The sequence below is a fragment of the Triturus cristatus genome, chromosome 4_1 (assembly GCF_964204655.1).
Source record: "Triturus cristatus chromosome 4_1, aTriCri1.1, whole genome shotgun sequence".
Classification (NCBI taxonomy): Eukaryota; Metazoa; Chordata; class Amphibia; order Caudata; family Salamandridae; genus Triturus; species Triturus cristatus.
The window spans coordinates 1,152,057,850-1,152,077,039 of NC_140585.1; the positions used below are offsets into that span (position 1 = coordinate 1,152,057,850).

The 19,190-nt window shown below is 45.3% G+C and overlaps 1 protein-coding gene across 2 annotated transcripts in view; it reads right to left on the minus strand.

The window, feature by feature from the left end:
- The window catches only part of ADGRL1 (adhesion G protein-coupled receptor L1), a 618,953-nt gene that overhangs the window by 387,321 nt on the left and 212,442 nt on the right, over positions 1–19,190 (minus strand). For both annotated transcript variants that reach the window (XM_085654299.1, XM_085654300.1), the window contains exon 2: positions 14,658–14,840. In XM_085654299.1, coding sequence (XP_085510425.1) covers positions 14,658–14,727 — 70 coding nt within the window. In that variant the 5' untranslated portion in view covers positions 14,728–14,840. The remainder of the gene's footprint in view (positions 1–14,657; positions 14,841–19,190) is intronic.

The following is a 19,190-nucleotide window of genomic DNA, read 5'->3' on the forward strand; positions in this document are numbered from 1 at the left end:
CTAAACGTGGTTGGGTTTCTAAACGTGAGTGTTAGCAGCCATCCCCAACTGCCCACGTTGAGAAATCTCATTGGGAAGTGGTCTGGAGTACGATTTTCCTCGCTTGCACTCGCAAACTTAAGGTTGGCGAGTGAGGAAAAAACTTAGTGCAGAGTGGGAAAAACTCCGCAAACTTCTCTAGTGGAGCAGAATTTTAAGCCCAAACCTAAATTTGACTTTTTTCCTAGTGTGATCTTCTCCCTATGTGAATTAGTCACGCTCCTCCCCTATATACACTTTATCTTTAATTCACTCCTCAAACTTTCTCACTCTGCCCTCTTCACCATTTACTCCCTCCTTCCACTGCACTCTCCCTCTAGATTTACTTCACCCTCTTAACCATTCACACTCTCCTTCCTCTGCACTTTCCATCCCCTTTTTTATTTTACTTCAATCTCTTCACCATTCAATCCATCCTTCCTCTGTACGCTCCTTCCTCTGCTCTCTCCACTCCTACTTCACCCTTTTCACCACTCACATCCACCTTTCCGGCGCACTGTCCCTTCCCTGCTCCCTTACCTTATTTTACCTCATTATTTTCAACATTCACTCCATTCTTTCACTGCACTATCCCCACTTTTACCATATCTTCCTCACCATCCACTCTCTCCTTCCTCTGCTCACTTCCTTCTTTTACTTGTTCCTTTTAACCACTCACTCTGTTATTTTTCTGTGCCCTCCCACATTTGCTCCCTACCTTTTACTTCATCCCTTCTTCTCTTCTGACCATTTGATTCTTACCATTGCTTGTTCTTTAACCTTTTCTGCTTCCCAGGCTTTCTTCTACATGTTGTGCACTTTCCACGGCCCCCTCACTTCCTCTACTTAATCTGCTCTTTTCTCAGCTTTACATTTTACTTCTTCCTTTGATTCTGCTCCTTTCCTCCTATTTTGCTTTCTTGCTCTTTGTTTACTATCATTCTTCTGCTCTTTTACAATTTTACTCAATCCACATTATCTGCGTATTTTTACTTTTCATTTTTCCTACCATCACTTCACTGCCCCTATTTCATATTCTCGGCTCTATTTCCCTTTTCATTCTGCTTCCTCTGTTCTCCCCCTTACGTCATCCTCCTTCCTCTACTCTGCTGTCTCTGTTTTGCACCGCCCCTCCCCGCACTTTGCTTTCTTGACCACTTTGACATTCCCTGATTTTCTTCTCTTCCTCAGGTCTTTTCCCCTTCCTTCCTCTTCCAGCTACCTTCCCCCCTACTGTTACTCTTCCATTTCTCCCTACACCACTTTTTCACGCCCCTCCATATGTCTTCCTTTCTCTCACTTCCTATGACCTCTCTGCTCCACTCAGTTTGTGCTGTATAAGGAATTGAGCAGTTCCTAGGGGTTACTGACTAGGACGGGGGGGGGGAAGGGGAAGAACAGGTCTTTCTTCGAAATGCCCTCACACACCCCAAGGGATGTCATGCTTCATCATTTGGGCATTTGCCCCTCGTCAGGCCGGCGCTGCAATGCCTGACGGGCTCCCGAAACCGGGGCTCTTTTTCGGGGATCTTTTGAAGAAGCCGTATGGCTGCGTGTGGGTGTGAGGGCTGGGTAGTGCACAAGGAGTGAGGTAAGTAAAAAAGGTTTAGAGCCGTCCTACTTAATTCAAGTTTTAATTATTGAGGTAGCTCCAGCTTTATTAAAATTATGTAGAAGCCCTGTGTAGGAAATGATGTTCCATAAGGGCTAATCATGCGTGGATGTGGTCAACATGTTTCGTGCCCCAGCTGCCCCAGAAGGGGTCAATGGCACTTCGTCAGGACCAAATTGAAAGTGTAAGGTGAGTGCACTACCGTTTAGCACTAGTTGCTAGAAACGGTAGGGGGTAATTAATTAGGAACTGGTACTGGGATGTAGAGAGACCTGTGGGAGAAGGTAGATAAAGGGGAATAAAAACAAGAAGTGGAGAAAGAGAAACATAAACAGCGGTTAGACCAGCCAGGAGGCATACAATACATGTACTGGAGGGTGATACGGTGAAAAGCACACAAGTGATGTTTAAAAAGTGAATTCACTGTATAAACTACAAGTCCAGCCGGTGGTTGAAGGTGGACATGGTCGATGCGGCGTGACTATATCAATGACCGGGTGCCAGGAGTGGTTGCTTGGCAAGCGACCCAGTGCAACGTGAACGGAAAATAGGCGATCTCATGTGACTAAGTTGAGGAACCAATTATATTCATTTGATCAGTCGTAATTGTTGGTGAGATTCTCTATAAACGTTCGTCACTATGCACATGTGTGTTGGCAAATACTAATAAATAATTAACATAATTAAACAAAACGGGTCGTGGTAGACCGAAACCGGAAAAACACTGACTATTAGAAAAAAGGGGGCTAAATACAGCCAGCCTTGAGGAGAAGGACGAGGAGACTAAAAGTGAATTATTTGTAACTGACATAAAGGCATGCAACTAGACGCGCTGGTGTCAGAGGTATAACGCGCCGGGGACACGGTGAAGACTCACCCCTCGTGACCTAGTTCCGGCTGACGGGGAAAGAACAGAGCACATTAGTTGCTCCGGTGTCTATGAAAACAAATAAGGAAAAGGAACAAGGGGGTCAGATTACACCAAACCGGTCACAAAACTTGAGCGGCGAATAGGCTTACCGTCTAGATCTAGGCAAACGATAGAATACTCACGGAGGTAGACGAGCAACTTGCCGGTGTCCTACCCTCGCTCTGGGCCCCATAGGGAAAACTTCCGGGGGATATCCTTAAGTAGCGCTGTTGAAAAACGTCCCTGAACGTGGCGGCCATTTTGGATAGGGCTATCTTGGTGCTTCTATCTGATAACATCCGGGGAGAGGTTGTGACCAGAGTTTTTGATCGTGGCAGCCATATTGTAACGGGGAGAAGGATTACATTGGATATGAACAGTATAGATGTTCTCAGTTTGTGCCCTGTCCCAATTTTCTATGCCAACTCTCTTACTTTCTCCGCTTCGTCCTCTTTTGTTACCACCTCCCCATCCCTCGTCCACTTTCTCACTCCTCCACTCTTTTATCTACCCCTGTTACTCTGCCTTTGCTTCCTTACTCGATATTAAACATCTCCAGCTTTCCTCCTTCTTGTCTCTATCTCCCCTGTGCCTGCTAATTCTCCTTTTGTTATTCTTGGCTTTCTCTCACCCCTCCTTTTCCAGCTTTTCCCTCTTCTTTTCTCCCTCAGAATTCTTCTTCTCTCTCACTTCCTCGGCTCTCTTTCCCTCTCTCCTTTCGCATTCCCTCTCCCAGGTCTCGTCCCTTCCTTCCCCCTTTCCCAGCTTTCTTCCCCTCTCTCTTTCTGTATTCCCAGCTCTCTCCTCTTCCTTCCCCTTTCCCAGCCCTCTTCTCCTCTCTCCTTCCGTATTCCCAGCTCTCTCCTGTTCCCTCCCCTTACCCAATTTATTCCCCTCTCTTTTTCAGTATTCCCAGCTCTCTTCTCTTCTTCCCCCCTTTCCCAGCTCTTTTCCCTTCCCTCCTCCGTATTACCTGCTCTCGTCTCTTCCTTCCCCCTTTCACAGCTTTCTTCTCCGCTCTCCTTCAGTATTTCCAGCTCTCTCCCCTTCCTTCCCCTTTCTCAGCTCTCTTCTCCTCCGCCTTCCGTATTACTAGCTCTCTTCTTTCCCTTCCCTTTCCCCAGCTCTCTTCTCCTCTCTGGTATTCCCAGCTCTCTTTCCCACTCTGCTTCGGTACTCCCAGCTTTCTTCTCGTCCTTCCCCTTTCCCAGCTCCCTTCTCATCTCTCCTTCCGTATTCCCAGCTCAATTCCCTTCCTTCAAACTTTCCCAGCATTCTTCCTCTCTCTCCTTCAGTATTCCCAGCTATCTTCACTTCCTCTCCCCTTTCCCAGCTTTCTTCCCCTCCCTCCTCCGTATTCCCTGATCTCCCTTCCCCCTTTGTCAGCTTTCTTCCCCGCTCTACTTCAGTATTCCCAGCTCTCTCCGCTTCCTTCCCCTTTCTCAGCTCTCTTCCCCTCTCTCCTTCCGTATTGACAGCTCTCTGCTATTTCTTCCCCTGCTCTTTCTCCTCTCTTCGTTGGTATTCCCAGCTCTTTCCTCTTCCTTCCCAGCTCTCTTCCCCTCTCTCCTTCTGTATTCCCAACGCTCTCCCTTCCTTCTCCTTTCCTAGCTCTCTTCTCTGCTCTCCTTTCGTATTCCAGCTCTCTTCCTTCCCCAGCTCTCTTCCCCTCTCTTCGTTGGTATTCCAGCTCTCTTCTCTTCCTTCCCCAGCTCTCTGCCCCTCTCTCCTTCCGTATTACCCCCTTTCTTCTCTTCCTTCCCCTTTCCCAGCTCTCCTTCCCTCTCTCCTTCCGTTTCCCAACTCACTTCTCTTCCTTTCCCTTTCCCGGCTCTCTTCCCTCTCTCCTTCCGTATTTCCACCTCTCTTCTCTTCCCTCCCCAATTCGCTTTCCCTCTCTCCTTCCCCAATCCCACCTCTCTTCTCTTCCCTCCCCAATTGGCTTTCCCTCTCTCCTTCCCCAATCCCACCTCTCTTCTCTTCCCTCCCCAGTTCGCTTTCCCTCTCTCCTTCCCCAATCCCACCTCTCTTCTCTTCCCTCCCCAGTTCGCTTTACCGCTCTCCTTCCCCAATCCCACCTCTCTTCTCTTCCCTCCCCAGTTCGCTTTCCCTCTCTCCTTCCCCAATCCCACCTCTCTTCTCTTCCCTCCCCAGTTCGCTTTACCGCTCTCCTTCCCCAATCCCACCTCTCTTCTCTTCCCTCCCCAGTTCGCTTTCCCTCTCTCCTTCCCCAATCCCACCTCTCTTCCCTCCCCAGTTCGCTTTACCGCTCTCCTTCCCCAATCCCACCTCTCTTCTCTTCCTTCCCCAGCTCTCCTTGCGTTTCCCAACTCTCTTCTCTTCCTTCCCATTTCCTGTCTCTCTTCCCCTCTCTCCTTCCGTATTCCCACCTCTCTTCCCTTCCTTCCCCTTTCCCCGGCACTCTCCCAGCTCCCTCTAGCTGCAGCCACAAAAGTAATCTAATAATGGCGCCGGTTCTGTGGCAGGCCGGCCTCTGTAATCTTTCGCCTGTAATTGCCGCGTACGTGGTTTAGCTCGGAGGAGTTAATGGAGACTCGCAGTGTAGCACGGGGTAATTAGTTGTTTTTAAATAAACTGCAGGCACACTTTAATTAAGCCTGCAGTGTGAAAGGTGTGGTGTTATAGCAGAACAAAGCACAGTAGGCTGGGAAGGGGGAGGCGGAAGCGGGGGCAGATGGAGAAACACTGAAAGCCAAGAAGGGATGCGGGTCTCTTTATCTCTGGTTTCGTTAACAGCTGTTTGGGGATACAAACATTCGACAGGACGGGAAACCAAGCGCCTGTTTCCCCCTACACAAAACACGGCTTCAGAGCCACGTTTGGTTGCGGGGAGAGAAGAAAAGACTTCAGAAAACTAAAAAGGAAAGAAGGGAGAGGCGCCACACGCCACTTTTCCGATAGACGGAGGGTGCTGGAGCGAGGCAGAGAGCGGGAGGGAGCGGGGGAAGGGAGGAAGCAAGTGAAAGAGAGGGAGAAAGAGGGAGTAAAGGGCGAGAAGAGGAAAGAAGCAAGAGAAGGAAACAAGGGGGCAAGCGAAAGAAAAGAGAACCATGTGGAAGGAAAGAGGCCTATGCAAAGTTAGGAAGTGGCAAGTAAGAGAAAGTCAACCAAAAAGTAGGAGTGAGGGAGGGGAAGAGGTAATGGGTAAAGGGAGACCTGTGGAGTGGAACAGAGAGTTTCGTGTTCTAGGGTAGGAATTGTAGGGCCACTTGGAATTCTTGACCGGGGAACATGGACTTTGATCGGTCTCAAGCTTCATCATCTTTGGTAGCACTGACAACACTTCAGAAAATAACTCTGAGGGGCACTTAAACCCCCATTTACTGCCAATAAATGTTCTGAACTGCTGTATGGAACTTTACCCCACCTGAAGAATACCAAGTACAACTGCACTGCTGGACCAATCTTTATATGTATGTTTCCATTCCTGTGCTCAGTCTTCATCTTTATCCTGATGATGACCCCAGAATTTTGATTCAGTTGAAACGCCGTCAACCATACTGAGGATTAAGACTATAACCTCATTGCGCCTGATAGCGGATGCCCCCACTACAGCTCTTGTAACTTATATAAACTGACATTATCTTCTTTGATATAGACCTTCTATACTTGCTCTATTTGTAATTTATAAAGGCACCTTGTGATTACCTCTTGCACTCAGCATTGTTTGATACTTTATACACCTTGTACATATTTTTAACATATAAAACATACTGAACTTGTAATACGAATGTCATTAATGTAAATCCTTTGTTATGTAGTCCTATTGTCTTCCAATTATTTGTTATTCTTTGCATTTATTTCCCTTTTATGTAATTTTGGGTACACTGCATTTTGTAATAATTTATGTGATACTTGTCCTCAATTAAAATGTATTGTTTAGAATATTGATTAATAAGAGGGCACAAGTCCTTATCAAGGTGAAGCAGCAGCTCCTTCCCAAAGGCAGGACTCAGACCCCCAAGGTCAGGGTTCAAGTCTCTATAAGATGAAGCATCACGTGTTTCCCAAGACCAGGGTCTCATTCCCACCAAGGCCAAGGCTCGCATCAGCACCAACGCCTGGGTTCATGTCCCCACCAAGAGTAGTAATGATGTCCCTAAAAAGGTGTAGATAGCAATTGACAATCATTTGCTGGGATATGGGAATCCAGCGACTAGATTCATCTAGGAACCACAGGACTGCAAAGATGGCTGTTCAGACAGTTCAGGGTTCAGGTATTCCTGTCATGGGCCTATGGATTCCACTGGCTGTTCCTGTTTACGCTACATCTCTTCTCACCCAGGACAAAGTAAAAACGAGCTCTGAGTGCTTGAGGGGTCACCAGTAAGATGCGCCGAATTTTGTCACCTCAGCATAAATAGGGGTGTGCAAAGTTAGAAACATTTTCCTCTGCAAACTTCATGCACTTGTATCAAGATTGCAGCCTTCGCAAAGTTTGCAGTTTTTTCACAGAATTGTCAAAAAATCTTGGCTAAAGAAACTGCATAAAAGGGAAGAAATAGTGGAATAAGGAATTTTAATTACTTCATTAAAAAAAATCGTTTATGGGAAATGCTTTTCAGTAAAAACTTTTGTTTGCAAGTATGTGTGTCTGCAGGTGAAGTTTTATGATGCTGAGAAACATCGCTTTCGTTACAAAGTGCGTCAAATTCGTAAATCAGCAAAATGCGATTTTGATGTATCTCTAAAATTAAGCAGCAGTTTCTTGATCTCATGGTTGACTAGGGCTTCATAGGTGTTTTTTAAAGTAAGGCGCCACCCTCTGAGAACAAGCGTTTTGGGTAAACCTTTCAAAATGGTAGCGTAAAGAATTCAGATATGGTTGACGTTCGAGCAAAGAAAGATGGGTAATGCTAAGCCACTAGGATGCATAGTTGACTCAGGGCCTGGGCTTGCCTACAAAGCAGTGAGCAAAACCTGTCCCTCTCACTTGTCTTCAGAGAAGAAATAAGGCAGCTGCAGCAGAGCCGATTGGCATTTAATGCCAGCGAATGGCACAGTGCTCACTATTATCGGTTCTGTAGTCATGCCAGCTGTTACATCAAGCACTTTAGATGCAAGACAATTGATGATTTCCAAACAGAAGACGATCAATACGCCCACAGCGTTGGGTTTCCCTTCTTCCCAGGGGCGTAAGGATGTGTTGAGTAGTGCCAGCTTGGACTACCAGTGAACCCAGGAACAGCCATGGCTCTCGGGAGACCCCATGGGTGTTTGCCCAACAGTTAAATAGAGCAGAGAACCACAGTGGACTAAATACAATGCTGAGAACTCTGAGAATCTCCAGGGAGAGGACTTTCTAAGATAAGCCCATGGAGCCACCAGCACAACACCAGTTTGTCTGCTCATAGAAATATAGTCTGGCAAAGGTTTTTAAAGGATTCTGCACCTTCGTTCAGGGACAGAACATACATAAGCATTCAAGGCAAAGTATTACAAATTTGGAATCAGTAAAATACAATTCAGTGGAACTTGGAAGAGGGAAAAGCAGCTTAAGTCACGTGAATTTCTCATAATGCTCACCAGAGGAATATAACTTAGGGCTTGACTTAGATCTTGGCGGTTGGGTTACTCCCTCACAACGGTGATGGATATCCCGTCCGCCAAAATATAAATCCCATTATATCTTATGGGACTCATATTTTCGAGGACGGGATATCCGTCACCGTTGTAACGGAGTAACCAGTCCGCCAAGATCTAAGTCAGACCATTAGTTTTAAGATTAACAATGCTAGTAAAGGTAACAACATTTCTCCGATTTATGTGTCGCCAGTTCCTTTTCACCAACATGTGACACTTCTGGAGAAAGACACAGTCACCCTGGTGTACCGAGATACAGACACAAAATTAAGTTTCTTCTATGCACACGCTGCTAAACTAAAACAGCAGTGCTACTTGGAACTAGAAACACAGAATACTGGGAAGCAGTGTGTTGAGTTCTGATGGTCACATAAATATTCGAAAGCACATTTGCAACTACAGGCCGCCGAATGGGATTGACCACAATGGCACAGGGACTACACCCGGAACATTACAAACTGAGATCGAAGGACTTTAGTCTGTGTAGTCTATGGGGGAATACAGAGCATATTTGATAAGAGATGAATGTCAACACAAGGAAGAACCTGATCAGCATCATCAAGGAGGGACTACATGAAATGCTCTCCCCCATAGGGGGTGGTGAGTGTGTTGACCCTATTTATGGTGGTAGAGGTGGTTGGAAAGAAACATTGAACAGCTGTAGTGTAAGATAATAACCGAGCCATGGATTAAGAATGATTTTTACAATGGCAGGTGTTGGATTTGGCCCTTATCCCATTCCTAACAGCAGGGGTATGATAGGTAGAATAAATCCATGTGGTGGAATTTATCTGTGATCAATATTTATGGACTGAAGTAAGTGTCTTGCTCCTAGATTTTGATGAGCTTCTAAGCCTTAAAGGCAAATGTTTCGAATGCAGTTCCTGAAATGGCGGGCAAGTATTGATGGCTGAATTTGCCATCTGCAGCAGGTTAGGGCAGTAACTGATGTGTCTTGTGTATGTCAGGCAATGAAGGTACAAAATGTCACATGAGATGGGGCCTTTATGATGTCACAGGAAAGACAAGTAAGATACTGCTCAGCTCCTGTGTTGGCTAGGAACTGCCAACCACACAGCATGAGTGGAACAGTGGCAGGACCATTAAACAGGTACTCAAGAGCTAAAGGCCATATGCCTATTTATGTATGATTCTCTTTCATACTATCCTCCACCCACCTCAGTTCGAAACGTCTTCTGGTCAGTGTGGTGTGTATAACCACCTCATGCTAAAAGTAGAAAGTCGGCAGTGCCCTGTGCTCGACCAAGACTTCGATTATCACTGTATCTCTCCGACTGCTCTTTTGTGAAATGACAATGGGGATGTTGGACAACGTGACCAGCCATGTCTAGAAAATTCAAAACGAGTGGCAAGTGTGCGATTCCGAATACTTTGAGAAGCAATTCAATGAGTAGACATTTTGAGTTGGTTAGAGCCATCGTAACACTTTTCCTTAGCTGATGATCTGTCGCACATGTGCTGGTCAGTGGTGAAATTCTCCTGCATTGTGTTGATTTGTGGCTAGATACTGGGGATCAATGTGGAAGTGGGGTTCAGAAACATAAACAGCAGAGGCGTCATTGCTTTTACTGAGGCCCTCGTTCTCTGCTTCTTCTTCGATTTGATTACATTTTACAGAGCACCGCCACCCGGATGGTTGGTGAAAGGTTAAAAAATATCTCCACTTTTGAAAATAAAGTACATTGGATAAACAAGTTATATGTACCAACATGTGGAATACAACTTCCATCATTTCTCCAAACTATATATTGCCCAATTATTTCGAGAAAGACCTCAAATATCTTTTTTTGAACAACGTCTTCAAGCTTAACCGCCCAAATCAACGTGCTTCTCCCAGGACTACCTGGAAGAGAACTATGTATGATCTAATCTTTCTGACATGGGCTGCAATATAATATCTGCCCTACCATTCGCCGTCTCTGTACTGCTTTAACATTTCATATCCACTCTCTCATAATCATTGCTTTCTACATGTACTACTGATACTCTTATTTAATATCATTCAGCCGGTCTGAATAACTGCCTTCAAATAACATACCCAAGTGCACATTCTAAATTGACTTCTTTAGATTCTTACCCAGAATTCTCCCTTTTGAATTTAAGTTCATCATTTCAATCATGATTACTACAATAAAATAGTATATTTTTTCTTTACTATCATGTTACAGGAATTTATCATCACTGTGTAATCTACAGAATGATATTACTAAGGGAGCCCTTCCAATGTTTTGAGTATCATTACTATGCTCTTGAATCATAGCTCCGTTTATACATTTTGCATTGGGTCAAGCTACAAGAATAACATTACAATAAGTGTGCTGCAAAGCATTATTAACTACTTAGCTACCAATGTACAGTAATAAAGAATGAAAAAAGGAACCTTAGCTAGTTCTTCTAACTAATGTCTATTAACAAACTCTATTATCTGAGAATCTAAGAAGCACCCTGTGTAGTGGCATGGAGTATGTCTACTAGATTTAGCTGCATTAACTAGCAACCTCTGGCACGCCAAAGCACAGCAGGGAAGCGTTCACCAGGGAAAATCATCCGCACTGTGCTCTCATGAGTATCGCAGAGCAGGGCTTTCCTCTTATAGACTATTAACGTGCAATAGTCACTAATAGGCCATACTCCACTAGTGCTGCTAGGGACCGGTGCATTAACTACCAGCATTCAAACAGCCCCAGCATTATTGAGTGCTGCTAGCTTGTTTTCTTTACTATCCCCTGCAAATCAAGGTGCTGGCACTTTAAGACTAGAGTGCTGTACATTAGCTATCCGCTTACGCGAATAGATGATGCTTAGAAGCAGCACTAACAGCTATGTTAAAGAGCAGTTGACTTGTGAGGAGCCCCATGACTAACTCAGATAAGTTCAAAGAGGCTTAGGGCCTGGTCTACATGCTGGGGTACTCAGTCACAATAGTGACGGAGTACCCTTTCCACCAACGTGAAAGTCCGCCTGCCTGAGATACCTTTCAGTATGTAGACAGCTGAGACTACTCCTTCTCCGGCGCCTACAAACTCCTATGACAGCCTGACAGAGTAAGAGCCATTGGAAGTTTAGCCATGTGTCTGCCCACCTGATTTAGAGTGGTCGGACACATAGCCATTTTTTACTTTTACACACCGCCACCTAAAACTTGGTAGTATGTAAAAGTAAAAACTTTTCATTGACCCCCCATGCAAGGGAGTCATTGCTTTTTTCGGTTTCAATTAGGGGTGGGCGGAATTTGCGAAATTCACTTTTGCAAATTATCGCGAAAATGTTAAAAATCTCCGCAAACACTTAAAAAGTGACGTGCAGGCATATCATTTTGACAGTGCAACAAGGCACACTTTCATTGCAGTTCCAAGAACCTCCGTGAGGGTATATTGTTTGTACAAGAATAAGTGCTGGACCCAAAGTTTTGCTCAGAAGCCTGCAGCTGGTGCTACCAAAGGTCGGGGTTAATCTTAATCTATCTCAATACTCTATAATGCACCATCCTACACTCACTGCCCCTTTATCTCACTATTGTAGGTTCTTTTTCATTCCTGCTTTCTCCATTTGTAACTGTTTCCCTTCTCCTTTTGAAATTTCCTTCCTAGTTTCTTCCCCCATTACTGTTTTTCTCTCTCTTTTTATGGGTGTAAGTCTGATGATGAAAAATAAGTCCCGGTTCCCATAAATGAATGCCGGTGGGAGACACTTGCAACCGCCGGCTCAAATTAAGCACTGGATATGTTGAGCAATATACTTAATGGACCTTAGTGGAGTGCCGCACCGGGGAAGCATTAACTAGTAACGGTGAAAGTTAGTGAATTATTCATTACCATGTGTGGCAAAAGAACTCAGCTAACTACTTCTGAAATGTTATGGAGCTTTTACAACCGATATTTGTTAACACGTGTTGTTATGGAGCAGAATTAATTATCACCGTCGAATTCACACATTATCTATAAATGTTCGTTAATAAGGGCTGTTCTCAGGAAGAAATCCCAAGTGCTCCCAGGTGTTGCTGCTAACTAGCAATCGTCATTCACACACACCTGTTAGGAAAAATATTAATAAGTCCTGCAGAGGTGCGTATTCAATATCAGCAGTTGTTACAGTCGGCACGAGGCTGCGGGGTTCTTTGGGCTTCCAATGATACACATTCCCTCCTCGCTGAAGGAACCCATGGACGGGGTCCCTTGTGGAATAGCCAAGATCAGGATAACTGCTTCGTCGAGCTATTGGTGCAGCCATTTGTTACTTCACAATTTGTCAGCTTTTCCCAGTTTAATTTATCATTTGTCAGCTTTTCCCAGTTTAATTTGTCATTTGTCTGCTTTTGCCACTGCACTGATTAGTTTACTTTATAACGTGTCTGCTTTTGCCACTGCCCAGGCTAGCTTGCTTTATAATTTGTCTGCTTTTGGCACTTCCCTGGCTAGTTTACCTTATAATTTGTTTGATTTTGCCACTGCACTGGCTAGTTTACTTTATAACTTTTCAGCTTTTGCCACTGCACTGGCTAACTTATTTTATAATTTGTCTGCTTTTGCCACTTCACTGGCTAGTTTACCTTATAATTTGATTGACTTTGCCACTGCACTGCCTAGCTTACTTTATAATTTGTCTGCTTTTGCCACTTCACTGGCAAGTTTACTTTATAACGTGTCTGCTTTTGCCACTGCACTGGCTAGCTTACTTTATAATTTGCCTGCTTTTGCCACTTCACTGGCTAGTTCACCTTATAATTTGTTTGACTTTGCCACTGCACTGGCTAGCTTACTTTATAATTTGTCTGCATTTGCCACTTCACTGGCTAGTTTACCTTATAATTTGTTTGACTTTTCCACTGAACTGGCTAGCATAATTTATAATTTGTCTGGTTTTGCCACTGCACTGACTAGTTTATTTTATAATTTGTCTGTCTTTGCCACTTCACTGGCTAGTTTACCTTACAATTTGTTTGATTTTGCCACTGCACTGGCTAGCTTACTTTATAATTTGTCTGCATTTGCCACTTCACTGGCTAGTTTACCTTATAATTTGTTTGACTTTTCCACTGAACTGGCTAGCATAATTTATAATTTGTCTGGTTTTGCCACTGCACTGACTAGTTTATTTTATAATTTGTCTGTCTTTGCCACTGCACTGGCTAGTTTACCTCATAACGTGTCTGCTTTTGCCACTGCACTGGCTACCTTACTTTATAATGTGTCTGCTTTTGCCACTTCACTTGCTAGTTTACCCTATAATTTGTCTGTTTGTGTCACTTCACTGGCTAGTTTACCTCCCAATTTGTTTGATTTTGCCACTGCACTGGCTAGTTTATTTTATAATTTGTCTGCTTTTGTCACTTCACTGGCTAGTTTACCTTATAATTTGTTTGATTTGCCCCTGCACTGTCTGGTTTACTTTATAACTGGTCTGCTTTTGCCACTTCACTGGCTAGTTTAAACTATAATTTGTCTGTTTTTGTCACTTCACTGGCTAGTTTACCTCACAATTTGTTTGATTTTGCTACTGTACTGGCTAGTTTATTTTATAATTTGTTTGCTGTTGTCACTTCACTGGCTAGTTTACCTTATAATTTTTTGATTTGCCCCTGCACTGTCTGGTTTATTTTATAACTTGTCTGCTTTTGCCACTTCACTGGCTAGTTTACCTTACAATTTGTTTGATTTGTCCCTGCACTGTCTGGTTTACTTCATAATTTGTCTGCTTTTGCCACTGCACTGGCTAGTGCGATGACCACATCACTGCAGTCAACAACTGCATCTCTTGCCTAGTCATTACATTTCTGATGTGTTTTCAGAGGGACTGCTTGAATAATTGACATACCTTTGTAGCAGGTGTGTCCAATCAAAGCCCTGAAGACATGAATCAATGGAAACACTGGAAGATAACCACAAGCTATGTAGATGAGCTCTATTTAGATTCATTGCATCTAAATATATCCTATGTGCGAATACTCCCTTGCCTCCTGGACCACCAACTGATACTCACGCTTTCCACACGCGGTGATATATATCCTATATCCAAAGTACATCAGAGGTATCCTAGTAGGAAACATGTTGGTGGGAATGTGCCAGCTCTGAGTTTGTGTATGATTTCGGCACAGTGAGTGATGCTTGTAGTCCTTCCCTTGCTCAGTGCTGCAGGCTTGGCATGTCTGATTTGCATTAGCATGAGAAGAGCCAGAGGGCAAGTGTGCTGGTTTACACCAGAGTGAGGCTGAGGCAGTGGTAACAGATGTTGATCTGTCTGACAGGAGCTCAGCAAGCAGAGCTTATTAGCAGGTAACACATGTAACAAGTACCAAAGGTGATGACAACTACTGCAGCATCAGAGGACTAGAGACAGCCACAAAACATCACATTTCGTCGGAGACTCCATGTCCATGAGCCACGACTAACCTTTATCTGTAAATGTGTTAGGGGTTTGTGTGCTGGGTGCCTGGATCTCGGTTTGGTCCAGGTGGTAATACACAAGGTTTGTACTTTCTGGGAAGGGCCTTACCTTGTGTTGCAGAAGCGAGCCACACTGTTGCCATGCAGAGCGCCCAGAGTGCATGGACGAAGGCTGCCATGCTGCCCTTCCTGGCTTGCTCTTCCTCACTGTAGGGATGCTCAGCAATGGAAACCAAAGAGGTCGGCAGGCATCACTGGTTTCTCGGGGGAGTTGGGGTGTCCGGCTGGGAACCTGAAAAAAAGCAAGAAAAAAAACATTTAGGAAAGGCTAGGGATACCGCCAATCAAATGAGAGCCAGGTATTAACTCAACTAAATGAGAGCACGATTAGAAATCAACCAGATGAGAGAAAGTCATGAACAGGACCAGAACATTAAATCAGGTGACAGCAAGACTTGACACCAATCAGTCAAGAGCAGGACATTAACCCATTCAGATGAGAGAGAGATACATTAAAACGGTCGTATGAGATCAGGAATGTAATGAAATCAGATTGCAAACTTGAAACCAGTCTGACAAAAGCAGGACGTTGGCCTAATCAGACAAGATCAGAATGTGCAACCAATCAGATAAGAGCACAATATTAACCTAATAACCAAGAGAGCAAGGCATTAAACCAATCAGATTAAAGCACACAGTTAACCCAATCAGTTGGGATCATGATAATAAACCAACCAGATGAGAGCAAGTCTTGAAACCAATCAGATGAAAGCAAGACTTAAAGCCAGTCAGATGAGAGCCTAATATGAATAAGACGAGATCAGGATATTATTAACCCAATCAGACAACAGCTAGACATGAAACTAATCCCAAAGGAGCGGGGCACTGACTCAATCATATGGACGTAGGACATTAACCGAGAAAAGATGATGACATGGTGATATGAAAACAGTTACAGGAGAGCACAATCTTTGCTGAGATGAGACGGGAATTAGTCAATCTGAAAAGAGCAGGAAAGTAACCCAATCGGACAACAGCAAAAAATGTAACCAAACATAAAAGGAGCAAGATGTGCAACCAAACTGTTGACAAAACAATACAATATGACAACATCGGAGAAAAAACACAAAATAAATCAGCCATGACCTCCTGAGGTGATAAGCAACATAGTCAAGTCAGGTCATAGAACTGCTCGACGCATGACACCATACCAGCTCTATGCTTAATTTTCTAGTTTGCCAATTCTCAGATTGGCTCTACCAAGCATGTCGAATATGAAGTTCTGAGGTAACGACTCATCTAACACCTCTTGGGTGACTTATAGGTAAGCTCACAGACCCATTCCCCAATATGGCTGAGGGGTTAGCAGGAGTGTGAACAAATCCTTTAAATGGGCAACGAAAGAGTGATCAGGGTGAGAACAGGGAAAGAAAACTAAAGGAACAATAAAACAAATGGTGATGGACTGAAAACAACAGACAACCCAAAGCAAGAAGTTTCAAAAGGCTCCCGTATGCCTACAAGCTGAGGAGCTTTGGAGCTCCTGCATGCCCGGGTGGCATTGACCTGAGGAAATTTGAGGTAGCATGTCCATCAACCCCAGAATAATTCTCTACTGATGACAGAATAATCCAGAAACACATGTGTATGAAGATACAGCAATGACTGCACCAGCTTTGCTACAAATTATGATGAACTTTGATGCAAGTGCGAAATCCTGTACTACACTAACCAGGATGCAATGGAGTATTGGTGCTGGGATGTGAGGCAGTGTGCTCCTACCCCCTCTCTTAACCCTCTCTCCTGATCCTCCTGCACCTATTCATTGCCCTTATTGAGTGAGCGGTGTCTCTAGTACTCTATCATTGCCATTGTTGAGTGGTTGACCTCGCGAATGGTCTGCCTCTGACTTTGTTGACTGAACCTTCCCAATATTGGCACACGCCTGCCTCTGCTGACTCAGCAGTCTCTTCATTACCTGTGAGCTGTCTATTCGTCACACTACTCATGCTTCTGTTGTGTGAGTGGTCTCTCTGGTAGTCGATCATGCTTCCATTGAGTAAGCTGCGTGTCCATGACTCTGCTCTCTCTCCTTATCTCTTCTCTTCAATCAGCTTCTACTCCTCTCCTGTCTAATGAACCCTCTGCATCCATTAAGTGAGGCTTCTCTCTCTTTGTCTAACCCTGACTCCACTGGGGAAGCTGTTAATATCCGTTTCCATCTATCACCATTGAGTAAGCCGTCTTTCTATCAGTTTATACTTGCCTCAGTTGAGTGAGGTAGCTCTCTTTTTTTACCCCTGCACTGGCTGAGTGGACTGACTCTCCATTAGTTCACCTCTACCTCAGTTGAGTGAGCGGTCTTTTTATCGGTCTGTGCCTTCCACCACTGAGCGAGCTAGCTGTCCATTGGCCTAACCCTACTTCCTTTGAGTGAGCCATCTCACTATTGGCCTATACCAGCCTCCGTTGAGTCCGCAGTCATTCCATTGCGCTATCCCGTTTACTGTAGAGCGAGAGTCATCAATTCATTAGGCTACACTTGCTCCGTTGAAGCAGCAATCTATCTTTCAATCTACCACCGCTTCCGATGAGTAAGCCACCTCTGTGTGTCTATACCCTTCTTTCATTAAGTAAGCCACCTCTGTGTCTATACCCTGCTTCCGTTGAGTAAGCCACCTCTGTGTGTCTCAGTGGGGGTTTCTTCATGAGGGCGAAGGGGCGTCACCCCACCCCCCAGCTCGCTGCGGCGCTAAATGTGAAAAATAAAATGACAATGAATACATTTCATTGCCATTTTATTTTTTACGTTTAGCAGCGCAGCAGCTGTGATTAGTGGGGGCGTGTCCTCCTCTGCTGCCGAGGAGGACTGGAGGATCAAGATGGACCGTCCAAAGTGCGCGTGTCACTTTGGCCGGCTCTCTAGAGCTGGCCACAGTGGGATGCGTACTATCCAGCTCTGCACTCAGCTGTCTTAGACAGTTAGGTGGAGACCAAACACAGGCCTAAAGAGCCTGAAAGAGCATCCAGCCAGGACACTCCATCGAATCCTGGTGCAGCTCTCATGCTGGTGAGAGTAGCACCAGGATTGGTTATTGGAACTTCCTGGAGACTGGAGCCCTGGGCACGAAGGAGAAGGGACTAAAGAGGACGTCGGACGTGCAGCAGAGAAGGTAAGTGACTTTATTTTGTATTATTTGCCACTCGCCTTGCCTGAATGCACCCAACCACCCGCCTCTTAGTTGCCTACCCCACTGGTGCAGATACGTGCCAGCTGCCCCTGGGGTGTTTATACCCTGCTTCCGTTGAGTAAGCCACCTCTGCGTTTCTGCGTCGAATGGCCATGAGTTTACCCGTCTCTGCCTCTCCGGCTATTATTGGTGCCTGTTCAATTCCCAATGTTTAACGCTGGCCTCGTCACCTCTGAGTGAATGGTTCCTCCATCAGCCTAGGCCTCTGCGTGAGCCATCTCTCGGTCTACGCCTATCTCCGGCTCAGTGAGCCGTCTTTCATTGACCTCAGCTTTACTGCAGTGGAATGGGCAGTCTCCGTGCTGTTCTAACCTGGTGTTCGCTAAGTGAGCTGTCTCTTCCTCTAGTCTAGTGCTACCTTCAGCCTTTCTATCTCTCTTCCACTTCGGCTGCAGGCTGGGCATGTCTGTCAGTCCGACCCTGCCTTCGCTGAGTGAGCCATCTCTCATTACTTTGCACCTCTCTGTCTCTCCCGCCTGCCCTCCGTGCTCATCCATCGTCCTGTCTAATGATCTCCTTGTCGTGGCTGCTGCCTGTCTAATGCACTCGGCGCACTCTGTTTTACATGCATCGCTCTCTCTCTCCGGCTGATAATCGGCGGGCTCCTTCCGTCGGCAGATCTGTCTCTGCTCCCGTAATAACGCCTCGATGTTCCCTCCGCAGCGCATCGCCTCTTTCTCTCGCTAATAACCTCGCTCGCTCTGCGGGCCCGGGATCCGTCTCCGCGCGCCCATCATTTCACATTTACATCCGCGCCTCTTTCGGGGCCGCAACGGTCGCGCCGCGCGCTGCAGCCGGCGCGTGCTCTCGCTCTGCAATAATCCAATCACGCTCTCTCTTTGCATCGGGCTCTCTCCATCTCACCCGCTCGTAACCTTGTGATGTGTTCTGTACGTGGAGCCCCCTCCCTTCTTCCCTCCCACCACCACCACCAGGCCGGGCATCGTCGCTTTTCTCCCTCTCTTTATCATTCCCGCTCTGCTCCCAGACACTCACTCACTCTGTCTCTCGCACACAAAATGGTTTGGTCCTTCCTTTGAAGAGATGGGAGAGCCAGGCAAGCCAAGCCAGAGCCAAGCCAAGGGCCTGGCTTACTTAGAGCCCGTGCAGAAGTCGAACCCTGAAAATGTATGCCATTTAAACCATACAACGAACACCATGTAAAACAATCGTGTTTTTTTGTTTTTTTTGTGTGGAAGCCTAGACAGTTTCCATCACATTATAGCACTGCCCTGGGGAATACTTATGCGAAGTGATAGCTTTTAAATAGGAACTTGGAAACATTCCTGCCCCATCCCGAACCTGGCTACAGTGCCATTAGACAGTTTTTATGTGAACCCTGTATGTGGCTTAGATTCTTACAAATAGAGCAACATTATAGTCTATTAAAT